Genomic DNA, 16,294 nt, shown 5'->3' on the forward strand with positions numbered 1-16,294 from the left:
AGGTGACAAAAGAGCCTGAAGAAAAGAAACTTTACCTATAAATAAATAGGGATAACATTTATAGTGAATTTTTTGTCAGTGACCATACAAGCCAAAAAAAAAAAACCAAAAAAACCCAGCATATTTAAAGGGTTGAGAAGAATAAAAAACCCACCATCCTAGAATCCAGCAAAATTCTCCTTTAAAAATAAAGCAGAAATAAAAACTTTCTCAAATAAATAGAATTCCTGGAATAAATAAGCCAGTATAGCATGGCCCCAGGATATAAGGTTAATCTACAAAAAAGTCAATTGCTTTCTTACATACCAGCAATAAACACTGGGATTTAAACTAAAACAAAACAAAACACCTTGGAAACAGCACTAAAAGTGAAATAAATCTACAGGATTAGTATGTGTGAAACTACAAAACTTCTTTATAGAAGAATTTTAAAGAAGATTTAAATAAACAAATGGAGACATATTCCATGTTCATGGATTGGATGACCTAATATTGTTAGTATGTCATTTCTTCCAAATCTATCTATAAATTCAACACAATTCTAATCAAAATCCTGGCAAGCTATTTCCTAGATATCGACAAACTGATTCTGGAGTTTACATGGAAAGGCAAACAATTAGAATAGTCAACATAATATTGAAGGAAAAGAACACAGTTAGAAGGTCACGTTACCTAATTTTAAGACTTACTACAAAGCTGCCATAGTAAAGACAACTTGGTATTGATGAAAGACACATAGATCTATAGAATAAAATAGAGCCAAGAAATATATCACAAAAATATGACCAAATGATTTTCAACAAAGATGCAATGGAGAAAGTATAGTCTTTTCAACAAATGGTAACTGAGCAATTAGACATCCATATCCAAAAAGATGAACTTAGAACCTTACACCATTTGCAAAAATTAACTCAAAATGAATTATAGCACCTAATGTAAAATGCAAGACTAAAAATTTCTAGAAGGAAACATTGGAGGAAATCTACATTACCTTGTGTTTGGCATTGAATTTTTAGATGCAATATGAAAAGCACAAGCCATGAGAAAAATTTTGATGTTGGACTTTATTAAATATAAAAACCACTTCTTTGTGAAAGATAATGTTAGGAGAAGGAAAAGACAAGTCACTAACTTGGAGAAAATACTGATAAAACACAGCTGATCAAGGATTTTTATCTAAAATATACACAGAACTCCTAAATTCAACAAAAAGAAAACAACATAATTAAAAATGTTGGGGTGCCTGGGTGGCTCAGTCGGTTAAGCGTCTGACTTTGGCTCAGGTCTTGATCCCAGAGCATCAGGTTCCCTGCTCAGCAGGGAGTATGCTTCTCCCTCTCCCTCTGCCCCTTACCACCCACCCCCCCTGCTTGTGCTCTCTCTCTTAAATAAATAAATAAAATTTAATAAAAAAATGTGTAGAAGATTTGAATGGACACCACAACAAAGAAGATATACAGATAAAAAATAAGTGTATGAAAAGGTGGCTCAATACCATTATCATTAGGGAATTTTAAATTAATATAATGATGAGACACCACTATATACCTATTAGAATGGCTAAAATTCAAAACACTGACAAAACCAATTGCTTGCAAGGATTCAGAGTAACTAGAACTTTGATTCCTTGCTTGTGGGAATGCAAGATGGTACAGCCATTTTGAAAGACAGTTTGTGTTTCTTACAAAGCTGAACATAGTCTTATCACACAATCAAGCCTTCATGTTCCTAGGTATTTACCCAGTTGACTTGAAAATTTAGGCCCACAAAAATCCTGCACATGAATATTTATAGCAGCTCTATTCATAGTCACCAAAAACTAGATGGGACCCAGATGCCCTTCAATAGGTGAATGGTTAAACAAACTGTTGTCCATTCATGCAATGGAATACTATTCATCAATAAAAAGGAATGAGATATTAATTTAGGCAAAGACATGCATAAATCCTAAATGCCTATTACAAAGTAAAAAAGCCAGTCTGATTAGGTTAGATATGATATGATTCCATTTATATAATATTTTTGAAAAGAAAAGAGAAAACTATAGAGACAGTAAAGTGACAAATGATTGCTAGGTGCTTGGGGAGGAAGGTTGAATACATCAAATATAGGGCATTTACTGGGGTGGTGAAACTATTTTGTATGAAATTATAATGGTGGATACATGACACCTTACACTGTTGTCAAAAGCCATCGACCTTGAGAGCATAAAGAATGAAAAATTAATGCTTACAAATAAAAAGATAAATAGGAGGTTGGGGGATGTCAGGACAGAATGAAAATTATGAAAACAACAACCCATATGTATTACAAATGTATGAAACAACTTAACTCAAGGCTATGGGGTTGAAAGGTGTTGACCTAAGTATATCTGAATAGGAGTCGGGTTTGTAAGACCAAAGCCAAAGGACCTATATAAAAAGCATTGCATTCTAGTTGTTACTAAAGTTGTTTCCCACATGTATTTATTCATATGTATTTATTAATAATTTATTTATTACATGTGCTTATTAGCAATTCTGAAACCATTATACATATATAACTGTAATTGAAAAATTAATTAAAGGTATGGTGAATGGTGAGAGCCAGGTTTCTCACTGTTGGAGTAAAATGTTACAGACAAAAAAGGTTGAGAGGCTAGAATAATTCTTATGGCCATGGATTCAAGTTGCAGAAATCAATATGAACTCATGTTTAGCTTAACAGAAACACATACAATTACATATATAAATATTTATAGATATATGTATATACACAGGTTGACATACACACATATATTTTTTTGCTCTACCAGCTGAGAGGGCCTAGAAGAAATGGCTCTCTGGTAGTGATGGGCATACCTAATGACCAGATTTAGGTTTCTTTTTTTTTTTAAAGATTTCTTTTTCTATTTGAGAGAGAGAGTGAATGAGAGAGACAGAGAGAGCAGGAGAAATGGAGGGGCAGAGGGACAGGGAGAAGCAGACTCCCCTTCTGATCAGGGAGCTGGGCACGGGGTTTGATCCCAGGATTCTGGGATCATGACCTAAGCTGAAGGCAGATGCTTAACTGACTGAGCCACCCAGGTACCCCCAGATTTAGGTTTCTGGGATCAAACTCCAAAAAAAAAAAAAGGAACCTGCGCTCTGTGAGGAAATGGGTGACTCGAAGACTGGGTCAAGAAATATACAAGATGAGCTTGGAGTATCTTGTAGTGGCAGAAAGTAAGGGAGTTCTCAATTCTTCATTCTATAATAATCTATTATAATCTAATATCACTTTATTTAATTCAGCTTTGGCTGAAACAATTTGAGCACACATATATCTCCTCAAGGAGGTGGAGCATAACTCCCTACTTAAGTATGGGCTGTGCATAGAGAGTTCTTTCCAAAGAATACAGCATTAAAGTGGGGAAAAAAGAGTAACTTTACAATGGAGAAACTTAACAAATGCTGTCTCAGGTCATCATTATCAACATCAATAGTGATAAGTTATGTTGACAGAGTTATTTTAAAAAGCCACTTTTGATCAAGTCCCAAAAGTTCATTTATGCTTTTGTTTCACCAGCCTTTGGAGATGTATCTTGAAAGAAGTTGCTGTGGCCAATGTCAAAGAGGTTCCTGCCTATGTTCTCCTCTAGGATTTTGATGGATTCCTGTCTCACATTGAAGTCTTTCACTCATTTTGAGTTTATCTTTGTGTATGGTGTTAGAGAATGGTCGAGTTTCATTCTTCTGTATATAGCTGTCCAGTTTTCCCAGCACCATTTATTAAAGAGACTGTCTTTTTTCCATTGCATATTTTTTCCTGCTTTGTCGAAGATTATTTGACCATAGAGTTGAGGGTCCATATCTGGGCTCTCTATTCTGTTCCATTGGTCTATATGTCTGTTTTTGTGCCAGTACTATGCTGTCTTGGTGATCACTGCTTGTAATATAGCTTGAAATCAGGCAATGTGATGCCCCCAGCTTTGTTTTTCTTTTTCAACCTTTCCTTGGCAATGTGGGGTCTTTTCTGATTCCATACAAATTTTAGGATTGTTTGTTCCAGCACTTTGAAAAATGTCATTGGAATTTTGATCGGGATGGTGTTGAAGGTATAGATTTCTCTGGGTAGCACAGACATTTTAACAATGTTTATTCTTCTGATCCATGAGCAGGGAATGTTTTTCCATCTTTTTGTGTCTTCTTCAACTTCTTTCATGAGTGTTTTGTAGTTCCTAGAGTATAGATCCAAAGGGCTGGTATCCAAGATCTATAAAAAACTTCTCAAACTCAACACCCAAAAAACAAGTAAGTCAAAAAATGGGCAGAAGACATGAACAGACACTTCTCCAAAGAAGGCATACAAATGGCTAACAGACACATGAAAAAATGTTCATCATCATTAGCCATCAGGGAAATCCAAATCAAAACCACGCTGAGATACCACCTTACACCAGTTAGAATGGCAAAAATTGACAAGGCAAGAAACAACAAATGTTGGAGAGCTTGTGGAGAAAGGGGAACCCTCTTACACTGTTGGTGGGAATGCAAGTTGGCACAGCCACTTTGGAAAACAGTGTGGAGGTTCCTCAAAAAGTAAAAAATAGAGCTACCCTATGACCCAGCAATTGCACTGCTGGGTATTAACCCCAAAGACACAGATGGAGTGAAAAGAAGAGCCATATGCACCCCAATGTTCATAGCAGCAATGTCCGCAATAGCCAAACTGTGGAAAGAGCCGAGATGCCCTTCAACAGATGAATGGATAAAGAAGATGCGGTCCATATATACAATGGAATATTACTCAGCCATCTGAAAGGATGAATACCCAACTTTTACATCAACATGGATGGGACTGGAGGAGATTATGCTAAGTGAAATAAGTCAAGCAGAGAAAGTCAATTATCATATGGTTTCACTTATTTGTGGAACATAAGGAATAGCATGGAGGACATTAGGAGAAGGAAGGGAAAAATGAAGGGGGGGAAATCAGAGGGAGAGACGAACCATGAGAGACTATGGACTCCAGGAAACAAACTGAGGGTTTCAGAGGGGAGGGGGTTGGGGGGCTGGATTAGCCCAGTGATGAGTATTAAGGAGGGCATGTATTACAATGAGCATTGGGTGTTATATGCAAATAATGAATCATGGAACACTACATCAAAAACTAATGATGTAATGTATGGTGACTAACATAACATAATAAAATAAAATAAAATAGAATAGAATAAAACAAAATAAAATAAAAAATAAGAAAGGCACTTTTATAAAAATAGAAAAAATATAATCTACAGATTGAGAGAAAATATTTGTAAATCTCCTACATAGTAAAGGATTCATCTCACATAAATATAACTCTGAAAATAATACCTCTTCTGGAATCTCAGGGTTCCTGAATTTTGCTGAGGGTCCTGTTGAGCCTAAGAACATCTGGAAGGATGTACACAGAGCAGAATTTGGGAGAGTTCTTGTATAAGCAACTATCCATGTGTTGGTGACATGACCAAGATGGCACACTTCCTCCTGTGGGGCACCTCAGCTTGACCATGTGGCCCCCTTTTATGAATGACATCTATTCTCATTCAAGAACCAACTGTCAGATTGACACCTTTCCACGTATGAGTCTTAAATTCCATTTTGATGCTGGAGAGACTTTATTAAGGCAATTATAGGACAGATATGTGGTTGTTCATGTGCTGGAAGAGACCTTCCCACTCTAATCACTGGAAGTTCCTCACCTACTGTGGAATTAGCTCAGCTTTCTGTCCTCTCACCACTCAGAGCACCCTTGACCTCAGCAAGGTGAAAGTCCTTTCCCTTGCTCCACAAAATGCCCTAAGCCCTAGTACAAGGGGGTCCACAGGAGGGTCTTTTTGATAAACAACAGGATCTGACAGACACCATCACTTGAGCAAGTAGGGGGAGAGGCCAAGATACCTAAGGTCCTCCCTCCTGCAGAAGCTTACATCCATGTGGGGAGAGAGGGAGCCCTTTGCTCCCATCACATGTGGACAACATGGCACTGGTGCTAAGTCAGTGAAGTCTTCCTGGGTCGATTCATGGTGTCTGTAGTCAACCCAACATCAACTGGTCATAATTTTCTGGAATAGTTCTGTCCAGATTATATTTCTTGGATATGAGTACTCCAGAAGTTAGTGGGGAGTCTGATCGCAGTAGGAGGTGGAATGAAGTAATCATTGGCCCCAGGAATGTTCTCCTAAGCCACCACTAATTTCCAGATCTTGCTCTTTGAAAGTGAGGGCCCATGAAAGTAGTAAGGTCATCTATGGCTGACAATAAGAGGGCAGAAGGAGCTGCCATTTCCTTTCCTTCTCCCTTTCCTTCTGTTACTGAGTTTACCTCTTCTCCAGTCTCCTTCAGTCCTTACCCTTAAGCCTTACCTTTGCCCTAATGGACCCACACTGCTGTCTCTAAACAATAGACTATACAAAGGTTCAATTTGTTCTCCTGTATACTCTTACATATGTTTGAAAGTGTTCATAATAAGCTTTAAGGCAGGTCTTTAATCTTTGTGTCACTGCTTTTTGTGTCTAGTGTGAAGGAGGATTCCAGTTGCATTTGGTTTTCTATATGGACACTCAGTTATTTCAATGCAATTTATTAAAATTAAAAATCTATTAAAAGACTATAGTCTTTGTGCTGCTCTGTGGTTGCAACTTTTTCATAAATTAAGGGTATGTGTGTGTGTGTGTGTGTGTGTGTGTGTGTGTTTTCCAGGACTTACAATTCAGTTTCATTGGTCTCCTTGTTGGTGTCTGCACCCAAACCATAAGCTTTGTTACTGGAGCTTGCTTGTACTTCTTACCAGCTAGCAGAGTAATTGCTCTTATCTTCTAGTTTTCTCAAGAATATCTTGACTTGTTTGGCCATTTATTAGTACGCCTTTATATTTTAGAATCATCCATGGTATCATGTACACACATATTCACATATGAAGCCCTTTCCTGTTTTTAAATATGGGGTTGCAGTTAATCTGCATTTTCTTTTTTTTGTGAGAAGCAACATGTTTACAGTATTAAACCCTTACATCTGTGAATGCATTTTATTTAATATATAGAGGGATTTATGAATATATCTAAACAACATTTTTATATTTTTAAATACTTTTTTCTGTAAAGCTCTTAATTTTTTAAGTTAAATATAGTCTAAGATACTTGGTGTTTTGGTATTATAGATTACAAGTTATATTTTGTTTACTTTCATTTTCACACATTTGTTCCTGGCAGAAAACAAAGTTCATTTTTTGGTATATTGATCTTACACTTAGCAAACTTATATACATGTTTATGGGTTGAATAGCTTAGCTTTCTTTTTTTTTCATTTTGGATTTTCCTCATACACAGTCTAATCATCTGTTTATCATGAAAGCTTTATTTCTTACTTTCTGATCCCTTTCCCTTTTGTTACTTCTGCTTCGCATCATTGCACTGCTGCTACCTCCATTACAGTATTGAATAGAAATGGTGATAGTGGGAACCCTAGTTTAGTTCCCAAGTTCAAAGTAAAAGCTTTCAAATCTCCCTCATAAAGTATGATGTTGGCTATAGGTTTTTCATACATATACTTTATCTAGTTTGCTAACATATTTTTAAGTTTTTAAAGGTTCATTTTAGAATAGTTTTAGATTTACAGGAAAATTGCAACACTAGTGAAGAAATTTCACATATGTCCCAATCTCAGTTCTTCATATTATTGACATCTTGCATTAGTGTAGTACATTTGTTACAACTGATGAACCAATGTTGATACATAATTATTTACAAAAGTCCATACTTTATTCAGATTTCCTTATGTTTCATCACTTTTCTTTTTTTCTGTTCAGCATCCCCTCCAGGACACCCTCTTACTTTCACTGACCATATCTCTTTAGACTCCTCTTGGCTGTGCCAATTTCTGAGAGTTCCTTGTTTTTGATAACCTTGACAGTTTTTAGGAATATGGGTCAGGTATTCTGTAGAATGTCCCTCAATTAGGATTTGTCTGATAGTTTCCTCAACATTAGACATGGATTATGGTTTTTGGAAGGATGATGAATGAGGTGAAGGGCCATTTTTGTCACATCATATCCATGGTGCACACCATCAACATGGTTTATCAGTAATGGTGTTAGCTTGATGAGGGAGCGTTTGTCAGGTTTTCCCATAGTAAATTAATCCCTTTTTACCTGCATCACACTGTAATCTTTGGAAGAATAGGGGATCCCCATGATGTGCCAGTCATCAAGATTAGGGCTCTGAAGGGTGACTGCAGAAAACCCCACCCCACATAGAGGAGGCCCCACACAATCCAGCTCTCCACACCTTCAGCCATGGTGATGAATGATAGGTCTTCTCCCAGTTGGGGGATCAAAGAGGGATGAGGGACTTGTTCAGAGGGGCCTGGCTTGAGGTTGGGAAAGTGAGGAACCTAGGCCCTGCTAGAAGTCACCAAGAAGACTGTGCAAGGACTGAGTGGACTTCCCACCTCAGATAGAGGAGGACCCACAAGCACCTGCTCATGCTGTCAGCCCTGGGAGGTCCTGGGCAGGGCTGATAGACAGAAGTTCCTGACTCCTTCACTTCCTCTTTGGGAGTCTCAGGAAAGAGGCAACTTTGGCCTGAGGGAGACATCTTCATGCCAGCAGAGATAGAAGGTTCAGGCCCTGTCTGGAGTAAACATAAAAACCTTGAGGGTAACTCAGAGTATTTACCAACCTAGAACACAGAGGGGCCCACAGAATCCACACCTGTCTTTACTGTCAGCTCTAGGATGCTTGGGTAGAGGTAACTAGCTCTAGTGTATCCTGGCTTCCATCTCGGTTCCTGACCTTCATCTTAGGAGTCTGAGAGAAGCACAGCTTCATTTTGGGAGTGGGGTTGCTGAGTCAGGTCAGCAAAGGTAAGGATTCTGAGGAATGGGTAAAGGGACCTCTTGCCACATAGAGGGTAACACAGTCCTTTCTTCCTCCTGCAGTCAGTCTTGGAAGTCCTAGGGAGGGTCCCTGAATACATTTCTTGTCTTCCACTTTGGGAGTCTGAGAGATGTGAGGCATTCTTTGAATGGTGCCTCATCAGATTAAGCAGAGTAAGGAGTTGCAGTTGCATATAGATGGCTATGTGAAGACCTAAAGGAAGGACAGAGGAAATCTTTCACCTCACAGAAACTTGCTCTAGGGTCATCTCTGAGAAGACTTGTGCATGGATTTCAGGCAGAAGACACCTCTTTCATAATTCTGACACCAATTTCTTGTGAAAGCAGGGACAGAGAAGGTGTGGCTCCCCTCCATATGGGGTAGAAGTTCCCCTAAATCCTCCCTCATAGCTCTCACCTTGACAAAGGAGATGAGTGGCTTGGCCTGAGGGACACATCCTTACCTCGGCAGAGGGAGGAATGCAGACCTTGCCAGGAGGAAATATGGTGACCTTGAGGATGTGTAATGGGACTTCCCATTGCAAACAGAGGGGCCCCACAGAAACCTTGCCCTGCACCTGCTGTCAGCCATGTTAGGACCTATGGTGGCCAGATGTGGTGTTCTCTCACTTCTATCAGTGGCGAGTAGTATCTTAGAGAGCTAAGGCTTTGACTGAAAGGGCAACATTAAAGTCAGTAGAGAGTGGTGTGGCTGAGGCCTTGCCAGGTTTGGATATTAGTATCTTTTTTTTTTTAATTTTTAAAAAATTTTTATTTATTTTTGAGAGAGAGAGAATGACAGAGAGAGAGAGAATGAGAGGGGTGAGGGTCAGAGGGAGAAGCAGACTCCCCGCTGAGCGGGGAGCCCGACGCGGGACTCGACCCCGGGACTCCAGGATCACGACCTGAGCCGAAGGCAGTCGCCCAACCAACTGAGCCACCCAGGCGCCCCTGGATATTAGTATCTTGAGGGAGGATGGGTACTCTACTGTAGAACAAAGGAAAGCCTCACACAATCCAGTCCTGCCTCCCAGTGTTAGCTCTAATAGGCCCTGGGACATGGTAGCCATAAGCAGCAGCATCTGATTTCCCCTAGGGCATCCAGGAGAGGCGAGGACCTTGGTCTGAGGGGGCAGAATCAGGTCAGTAGAGGGAGGAGGCGCAAGCTCAACAAGGAGTCAAGGTACAGACTCTGAGTAAGGACTGATAGAACCCACCACCCAGGAGTGATGGGCCTCAGCCTCACCATGCCCATGTTGACAGCTCTCAGAGACCCTGAGACAATGTATAAGCATGTGGTGGACCCTCACTGCTGCCAGATTGTCTCTAGGAAGTGAATACCTTGGTCTGAGGAGGCCACTCTTGGGTAAGCAGGGAAAGGGGGCCCAGACAGTGCCAGTATTCAAGGTGAGGACTCTTGAGAGAGGACTCAGGGGAATGCTCAACACAGAAGGCTGCCAGGCACTGCCATGCCCCTGCTGTTAGCCTGGAGATGGTCTAGGCAGGAATATCAGGCAGATTCACTCCTTACCTCTTCATGCATCACATGGACATGGAAATCTTGGCCTGAGACTACTTCCATTAAAGAGAGAGCTCAGGCCCAGATGGGGCAAATATGTACACCTTGAAGGGGACTAAGGGCACCTGCCATCCTAGAACACAACGGGCCCCATGAAATCTATCTTGCTCTCAGCCTGGGAAGTTAAGGCAGACTTAGCCATGTGTTATGGGGGTGAATTTTCCACTCTTCCATCTGATTGAAGGGGTTGTCAGAGAAGTGAGGCTCTTATTCTGAAGGGGCCCAGCTCAGTACACAAGAGAAGAGTCCCAGGCCCTACCAGGCATCAAGCTGATGACTAAGAGGGAAGATTTAAGGGACATTCTACCCCATATAGAGGGAGACCCAGGACTGCTTTGTCCCTTTCAGCCTTGTGAGGCCCCAGGCAGGGAGGCTGGATGTGGTGTATCTGGACTTCCATCTTGGGAGGCTGAGAGTGGTGAGGTTCTCTCAGAGGGGCGTGACCTCAGGTTAGCAGAGGGAGGAGTTTCAGGCCCAATCAGGCATCAAGAAGAGGACTCTGAGGGGGGGCAGAGGGGATCTCCCACCCTAAAGTGTATTCTCAGAAACCCATTCTGACTTTCAGTCCTAGGAATCCCCAGGCAGGGCCTTCAGGCAGATAATCCCACTTCATTACATCCTCTTTGGGGCCTCAGGGAAGTGGGGATCTTGGCTTGAGGGTACCTCCCATACTAGAACACAGGAGGCTCTGCTTGTCATCTATATCCTGAGGTGCCCCCTCAATTCCTCTTACAAGGGCTCCAGGAACTGGGTGATGAGGGCCTTGTTCTAAAGCATGTGTCCTCAGGTCAGCAGAACAGAAGGGGCCCACTCAGTGCCAGGATTCAGTGCCACATTCAGTGTCTACTAAGGTATCTACCCATGCCAGAACAGAGGGAAGCCTACAGTGCCTGACCCCATCTGCCTACAGTCAACCCAAGAATCCTAGGCTTTCTTGGTTGGTTACAGCCTGGGAAACTCTCTCACATCCTCTGATATGATCTTAAGGGACAAAGTTACTCAAAGTCCAGAAGGCCTTTGGGGTCCTAGAGCACCCCCTAAAGAGGAAACCTGTAAGTCAGTCTTTGTCCAGAGCTGCCAAAGTGCATTTCTCCGCTGAGGCTGCTGACCGTCTCCCTCTCTCCTCCAGACCTGTGGTACCCCATCTCCAACCATCCTGCTCACACTTCTACTTGCTGCTGCCAATAAGAGTCATCATGCCTCACTCTCCAAAGTGTCTACACCAGACTTTCAGGCCCAAAGTGAGATACAGGGCCTGGCAGTAGTACACGTGTTCACAGCTGAAGCCAGTGAGGAGACTTCCTCTATTTCCAGTTGCTCTTTCAACTTCTCTTACCCCTCCACCTCCGCCTCCCCACCTTCCTCGCCTGTGATCCCAGTCTCCCTAGAGGAGGAGGAAGAAGAGGAACCTGCTGCAACACTCAGTCCTCCCTAGAGTCCTCAGAGCTGCTCCTTCTCTGCATCATGGAGCACATCAGAAGGAGTCTCCAACAGCCAAGAAGAAGAGGATACAAGTTCCCCACAGACATCAACAGACACCGAATCTTTGCCCAGAGACCCACTAGATGAGAAGGTGGCTGATTTGGTGCATTTCATGGTCCTCGAGTATTGCTTGAAGGAGCCAATCACAAAGGCAGAAATGCTGAAGGTTGTCATCAAAAGGTACAAGAAACAACTCCCTATGATCTTCAAGAAAGTGTCTAAGTGTTTGGAGGTGATCTCTGGCATTGATGTGAAGGAAGTGGACCCCACCACCCACTCCTATGTCCTTGTCAACTCCCTGGACCTCACCCATGATGAGATGCTTAGCGACAACCAGAGCATGCCTAAAAATGGTCTCCTGATAATCATCCTGGGTGTGATCTTCATAGAGGGCAATTGTGCCCCTGAAGAAGACATCTGGGATTTCCTGAATATGATGGGAGTGTATGCTGGGAGGGATCATTTCATTTATGGGGAGCCCAGGAAGCTCATCACCAGAGATTGGGTGCAGGAGAATTATCTGGAGTACCGGCAGGTGCCTAACAGTGATCCTCCACACTATGAATTTCTGTGGGGCCCCAGGGCTCATGCTAAAACCAGCAAGATGAAAGAAGTTCTGGAATTTTTGGCCAAGGTTAAAGGGACTGACACTACTTCCTTCTCATGCTGGTATGAGGAGGCTTTAAGAGATGAGGAAGGGAGGGCCCAGGCCAGAAATGGCTCCATGGATAATACTACTGCCATGTTCCTTGCATGACATTGGTCAGCAGCTTTTCCTGTCCCAACTGAAGAGTGAGGCTGAATCATCACTCTGTGTTTGAGGAGGGCAGTCTTGGCTCTGAGTAGAGGAGAGTCAAGGTCAGGCTGGGGAGAACACAGCGTACAACTTTGTGTTCCCATTCCATATGAGTGACTTGGAAGTTTATCTTTTTTTTTCTTTTGGTATTTTTCAAATGTCCCTTTTAATGGAAGGTTTAATTCCCTAAAGGCTCTAAGTTTAGAATGACATTGGTAATGTTTTTATTGCTGTTTTTCCGGTTTAAAAATAAGAGTTTCAATATTTTGCAAAAATTTGGGAAACCTCCCATCTTTTGGGGGACCTGGTACAAGATAACATTGGAATAGAAATTTCTTTGGAATTGTGAAGGAGCCAAGCAGTAAAGTATAGGGTTCAATAAACAGAGGGGAAAATGTAAAGGATGGCTTATTCTTGGGTTTGTTTATACCTTCCAGTCCACCATTCTGGAAAATGAAAAAGATATACTTGGATTTGCTTGGCCTATTGAAGAAAGTAGATGAAATCTTAATAGATGAAAGTCCCTGCTCACTGATTCTTTCATTCCCCAAACATCTCTTCAGTACTTGCTTTTTGGAAGGCCCTGCTTTAGTAGTGGGGATGGTAGGATCAGCAGGACAGACCCCTACCCAAAGAATGGTAGAGGCTAGGAGCAGCAATCATATCAGGAAGATGGTGAGATGTCCTCTAAGAGCTACAGAACAAGAAAAAAGAGTGAGGAAGTGAGACTCCAGATAGGAGAAGTTAAGTAAAAAGGCCCTGAGCCAAGGCACTTTGGGGCTCTGAGAAACTAATTCTTTCTGTCAGAGTTGGTTAGGAATCTGGGTGTTAAGTGGGGAGTGAATGTTGTACAGGAAATCTTTCACGAATAAGTTTGGGAGATCTCAGAATCATCATTACCAGCTGAAAGTCTTAGGGTGGTCTGAGTAAACAGGTCAACTAGAGGAGTGGCCCTGCAGCATGCCAGACACCAGCCCCTACCTTAGGACCATGCTAAGTTCTGTCAGGAAGAGCACAGCTGCTCCCTGCATCATCTGGCTGAGCAACAGTCTTGAATACTCTTGAGTACAAGGGTCCACTGCACCCTTGCTGGTGTCCCAGGGCTGAGGGATGCCTTGGTGCCTGCTGGAGGCTGGGATGTGTCTCCTCTGTGCACAGTGGACCCCTCTGTAGAGGCTGGGGCTATGTGAGTGAGTGGGGGTGGTGACTGATGTCTGACAGTTGAGACAGACCAGAAACACTAGTGACTAGTGGAAGGGAGTGTACACCTGCAAGGAGGGAGTGGAGCAATGCCCTGGGACTAATCACTTCAGTGACTCTGCAGGTAAAGGGCTGGGTGTGGACATGCCTTGAAATAGGTCTGGGTGTTATCCCTGGCTCAGGCTGCCTCCCCCAGATTCTGAGCTCTTGGCACACTAGAGGGCAGATGTCCTATGGCTATGACTATTGGTCTATGTTGCTACCAGATAGAAGATTTGTCCAAGGTGCAGACATTTGCAGGGTGGATGGAAACCCATGGAGATGGCACCCTTCCTTGTTAAACTGATGGACTATGTAGAGTCCAAAGTAAGAAGTATCATGTATCATGATATTGATATCATGTATCATGATATTCAGAATATCCCCAAGTCTAAGACAGTGCTTGGGCTTGGGTATGAGAAGTCCATAATGACAAACTCAGTAATAATTTCCTAGGGGAATTCTGGAGCCATTTGTAGCATTTTCAATTTCTTCCATGGAGTTCAAAGGCCCAGGTAGGGCTCACATTCCACATTTTGAATCAAAACATGTGATCCTTCATTCATTCATTCATTCACTTATTCATTCACTCAGTCAATCATTCTCTCATTCATCCTTTCAGTCAGGAAGCATTTACTGAACATATGCTGGGGAGAAACACCAAGGAAATAAACCAAAGGAATGATAACACACGTAATTTAAGCTATGGATATGAGAAAAAGAGCAGGAGACAGATTCTAGAAAATATTAGGAAATTAGCAACTGTGAAATGACAGGATAATATATAATGATTCTGAGGTCTTATATTTGTTGACTAGGCAGAAATCATTCCTCCCAGATGAGACTGAGGATAAGGGAGAAAGAACTGGTGGCAATTTGAATTATGGTTGATATGAAGAAGGGTGTGGCAGATGATATCACTGTGGGCCACGTAGACAGTGAAGTTGAGTGGGATGTCTAGGTGAATAGGTTTGGTAAGCCATAGGAACCAGGGGTCTGACTTTCAGGAGAGGATACTAGGCTAGACTAAGACTAGACTAGACTAAGCTGCAGTAGAGTGTTGTATAGAAATCTACATGTTGCAGAATGTCATCCCTTTCCTGTGAACACACTTGGCAGCCAAAATTTAAAAAGGCATAATACATCTAGGTAATACTTTAAAGGGAAAAAGAATTCCTATAGTAGTAAACAAGAAGAGAAAGTTTTCCTGCATTTTCTTAAATTTAGATATATGTATATACCTGCCTACGTCCATGCCTGTGTATTTGTGGCTCATATTATATATACAGTGATCATGACATTTCAATCTCACATCGACTATCTCAGATCACTTTTAAAGCTCTGCTCTTGGCATCCTTTGTTCAGGTCTCAGCTTATACCTATTAATACCCAGACACTTACTCCTTCCTCTAATTTAGTGTGTCTGTTTTAGGAAGCTGGCAGCTGTGCAGTAACTAAAGTTTTTCATAGCAAACAGAGCAAGACTGAGGCCAACTTGGGCCAGAGTACCTGGAGGCCAGTTCTCCATAATTCTTACAATATCTAACTGGTGGACATTGTCAAAATTTTAGAAGTGGGACCTCTCTCATTCCAATGGAAGCCTTCAAAAAGAATCTGGTCCATGAACTTGAGGAAGGCAAAATAGTCTGATTAAAATGAGGACTGTTAAGCCCAGAGTCCCTACCAACTCAGCATGCTTTCTTTCCTTGACCCCCAGGGTGGTGGGTTCTCACACCCAACCACAGAACTCTAGGCTTTCCCTGAGCACAGCGGATGGAAGACCCTTTCTCAGACAGGGATTTCATCATGCTCCTACACAGGCATCTATCTGTGTGGACCCTAATATACCCAATACACTGAATCCCAGTTTTGCTGCCTGGTTTTCTGGCACTGCCAAGAGCTTGATTATATGACATGTTCTTATCATTTTTGCACTTTCTGAAAGCAATTCCATGATATGTCCCTTTCTCTATATATAGTTCCCTATACTTTTAGCTATGTCCTACACCATTGCTTCTCAACCTCTTTTAATTTTAATTTCTCAGAACAACAGCAGATATTTTAGCTTCTCTGATCTTTTCAAAGAACCAGTTTTGTTTCCATTGACAGGCATTGTTTTTCTAAATTCAATTTCACTGATTTCTGCTCTTATCTATATTATTCCTATTCTTCTGCATTATGTGGGTTGAATTTATTTTTCTTTTTATACTTTAGGTGGAATATTAGAATATTGATTTGGGTCTTTTTTAAGCTGCATAAAAGCATTTAATGACATAAATTTACCTTTAAGCACAGCATTAGCTGAATCCCTTAAATTCAGATGTG

General features: G+C 41.6%; 1 protein-coding gene across 1 annotated transcript; it reads left to right on the plus strand.

Annotated features, from left to right (window-relative positions):
• The first annotated feature begins 10,166 nt into the window (after window positions 1-10,166).
• Window positions 10,167-12,691, plus strand: LOC110575889 (melanoma-associated antigen 10-like). The gene is given in 2 exon segments (XM_044911914.1): window positions 10,167-10,280; window positions 11,582-12,691. Coding segments are annotated over 2 exon segments (1,224 nt in total).
• The last annotated feature ends 3,603 nt before the right edge of the window (window positions 12,692-16,294 follow it).

Source organism: Neomonachus schauinslandi, chromosome X, assembly GCF_002201575.2.
Source record: "Neomonachus schauinslandi chromosome X, ASM220157v2, whole genome shotgun sequence".
NCBI lineage: Eukaryota > Metazoa > Chordata > Mammalia > Carnivora > Phocidae > Neomonachus > Neomonachus schauinslandi.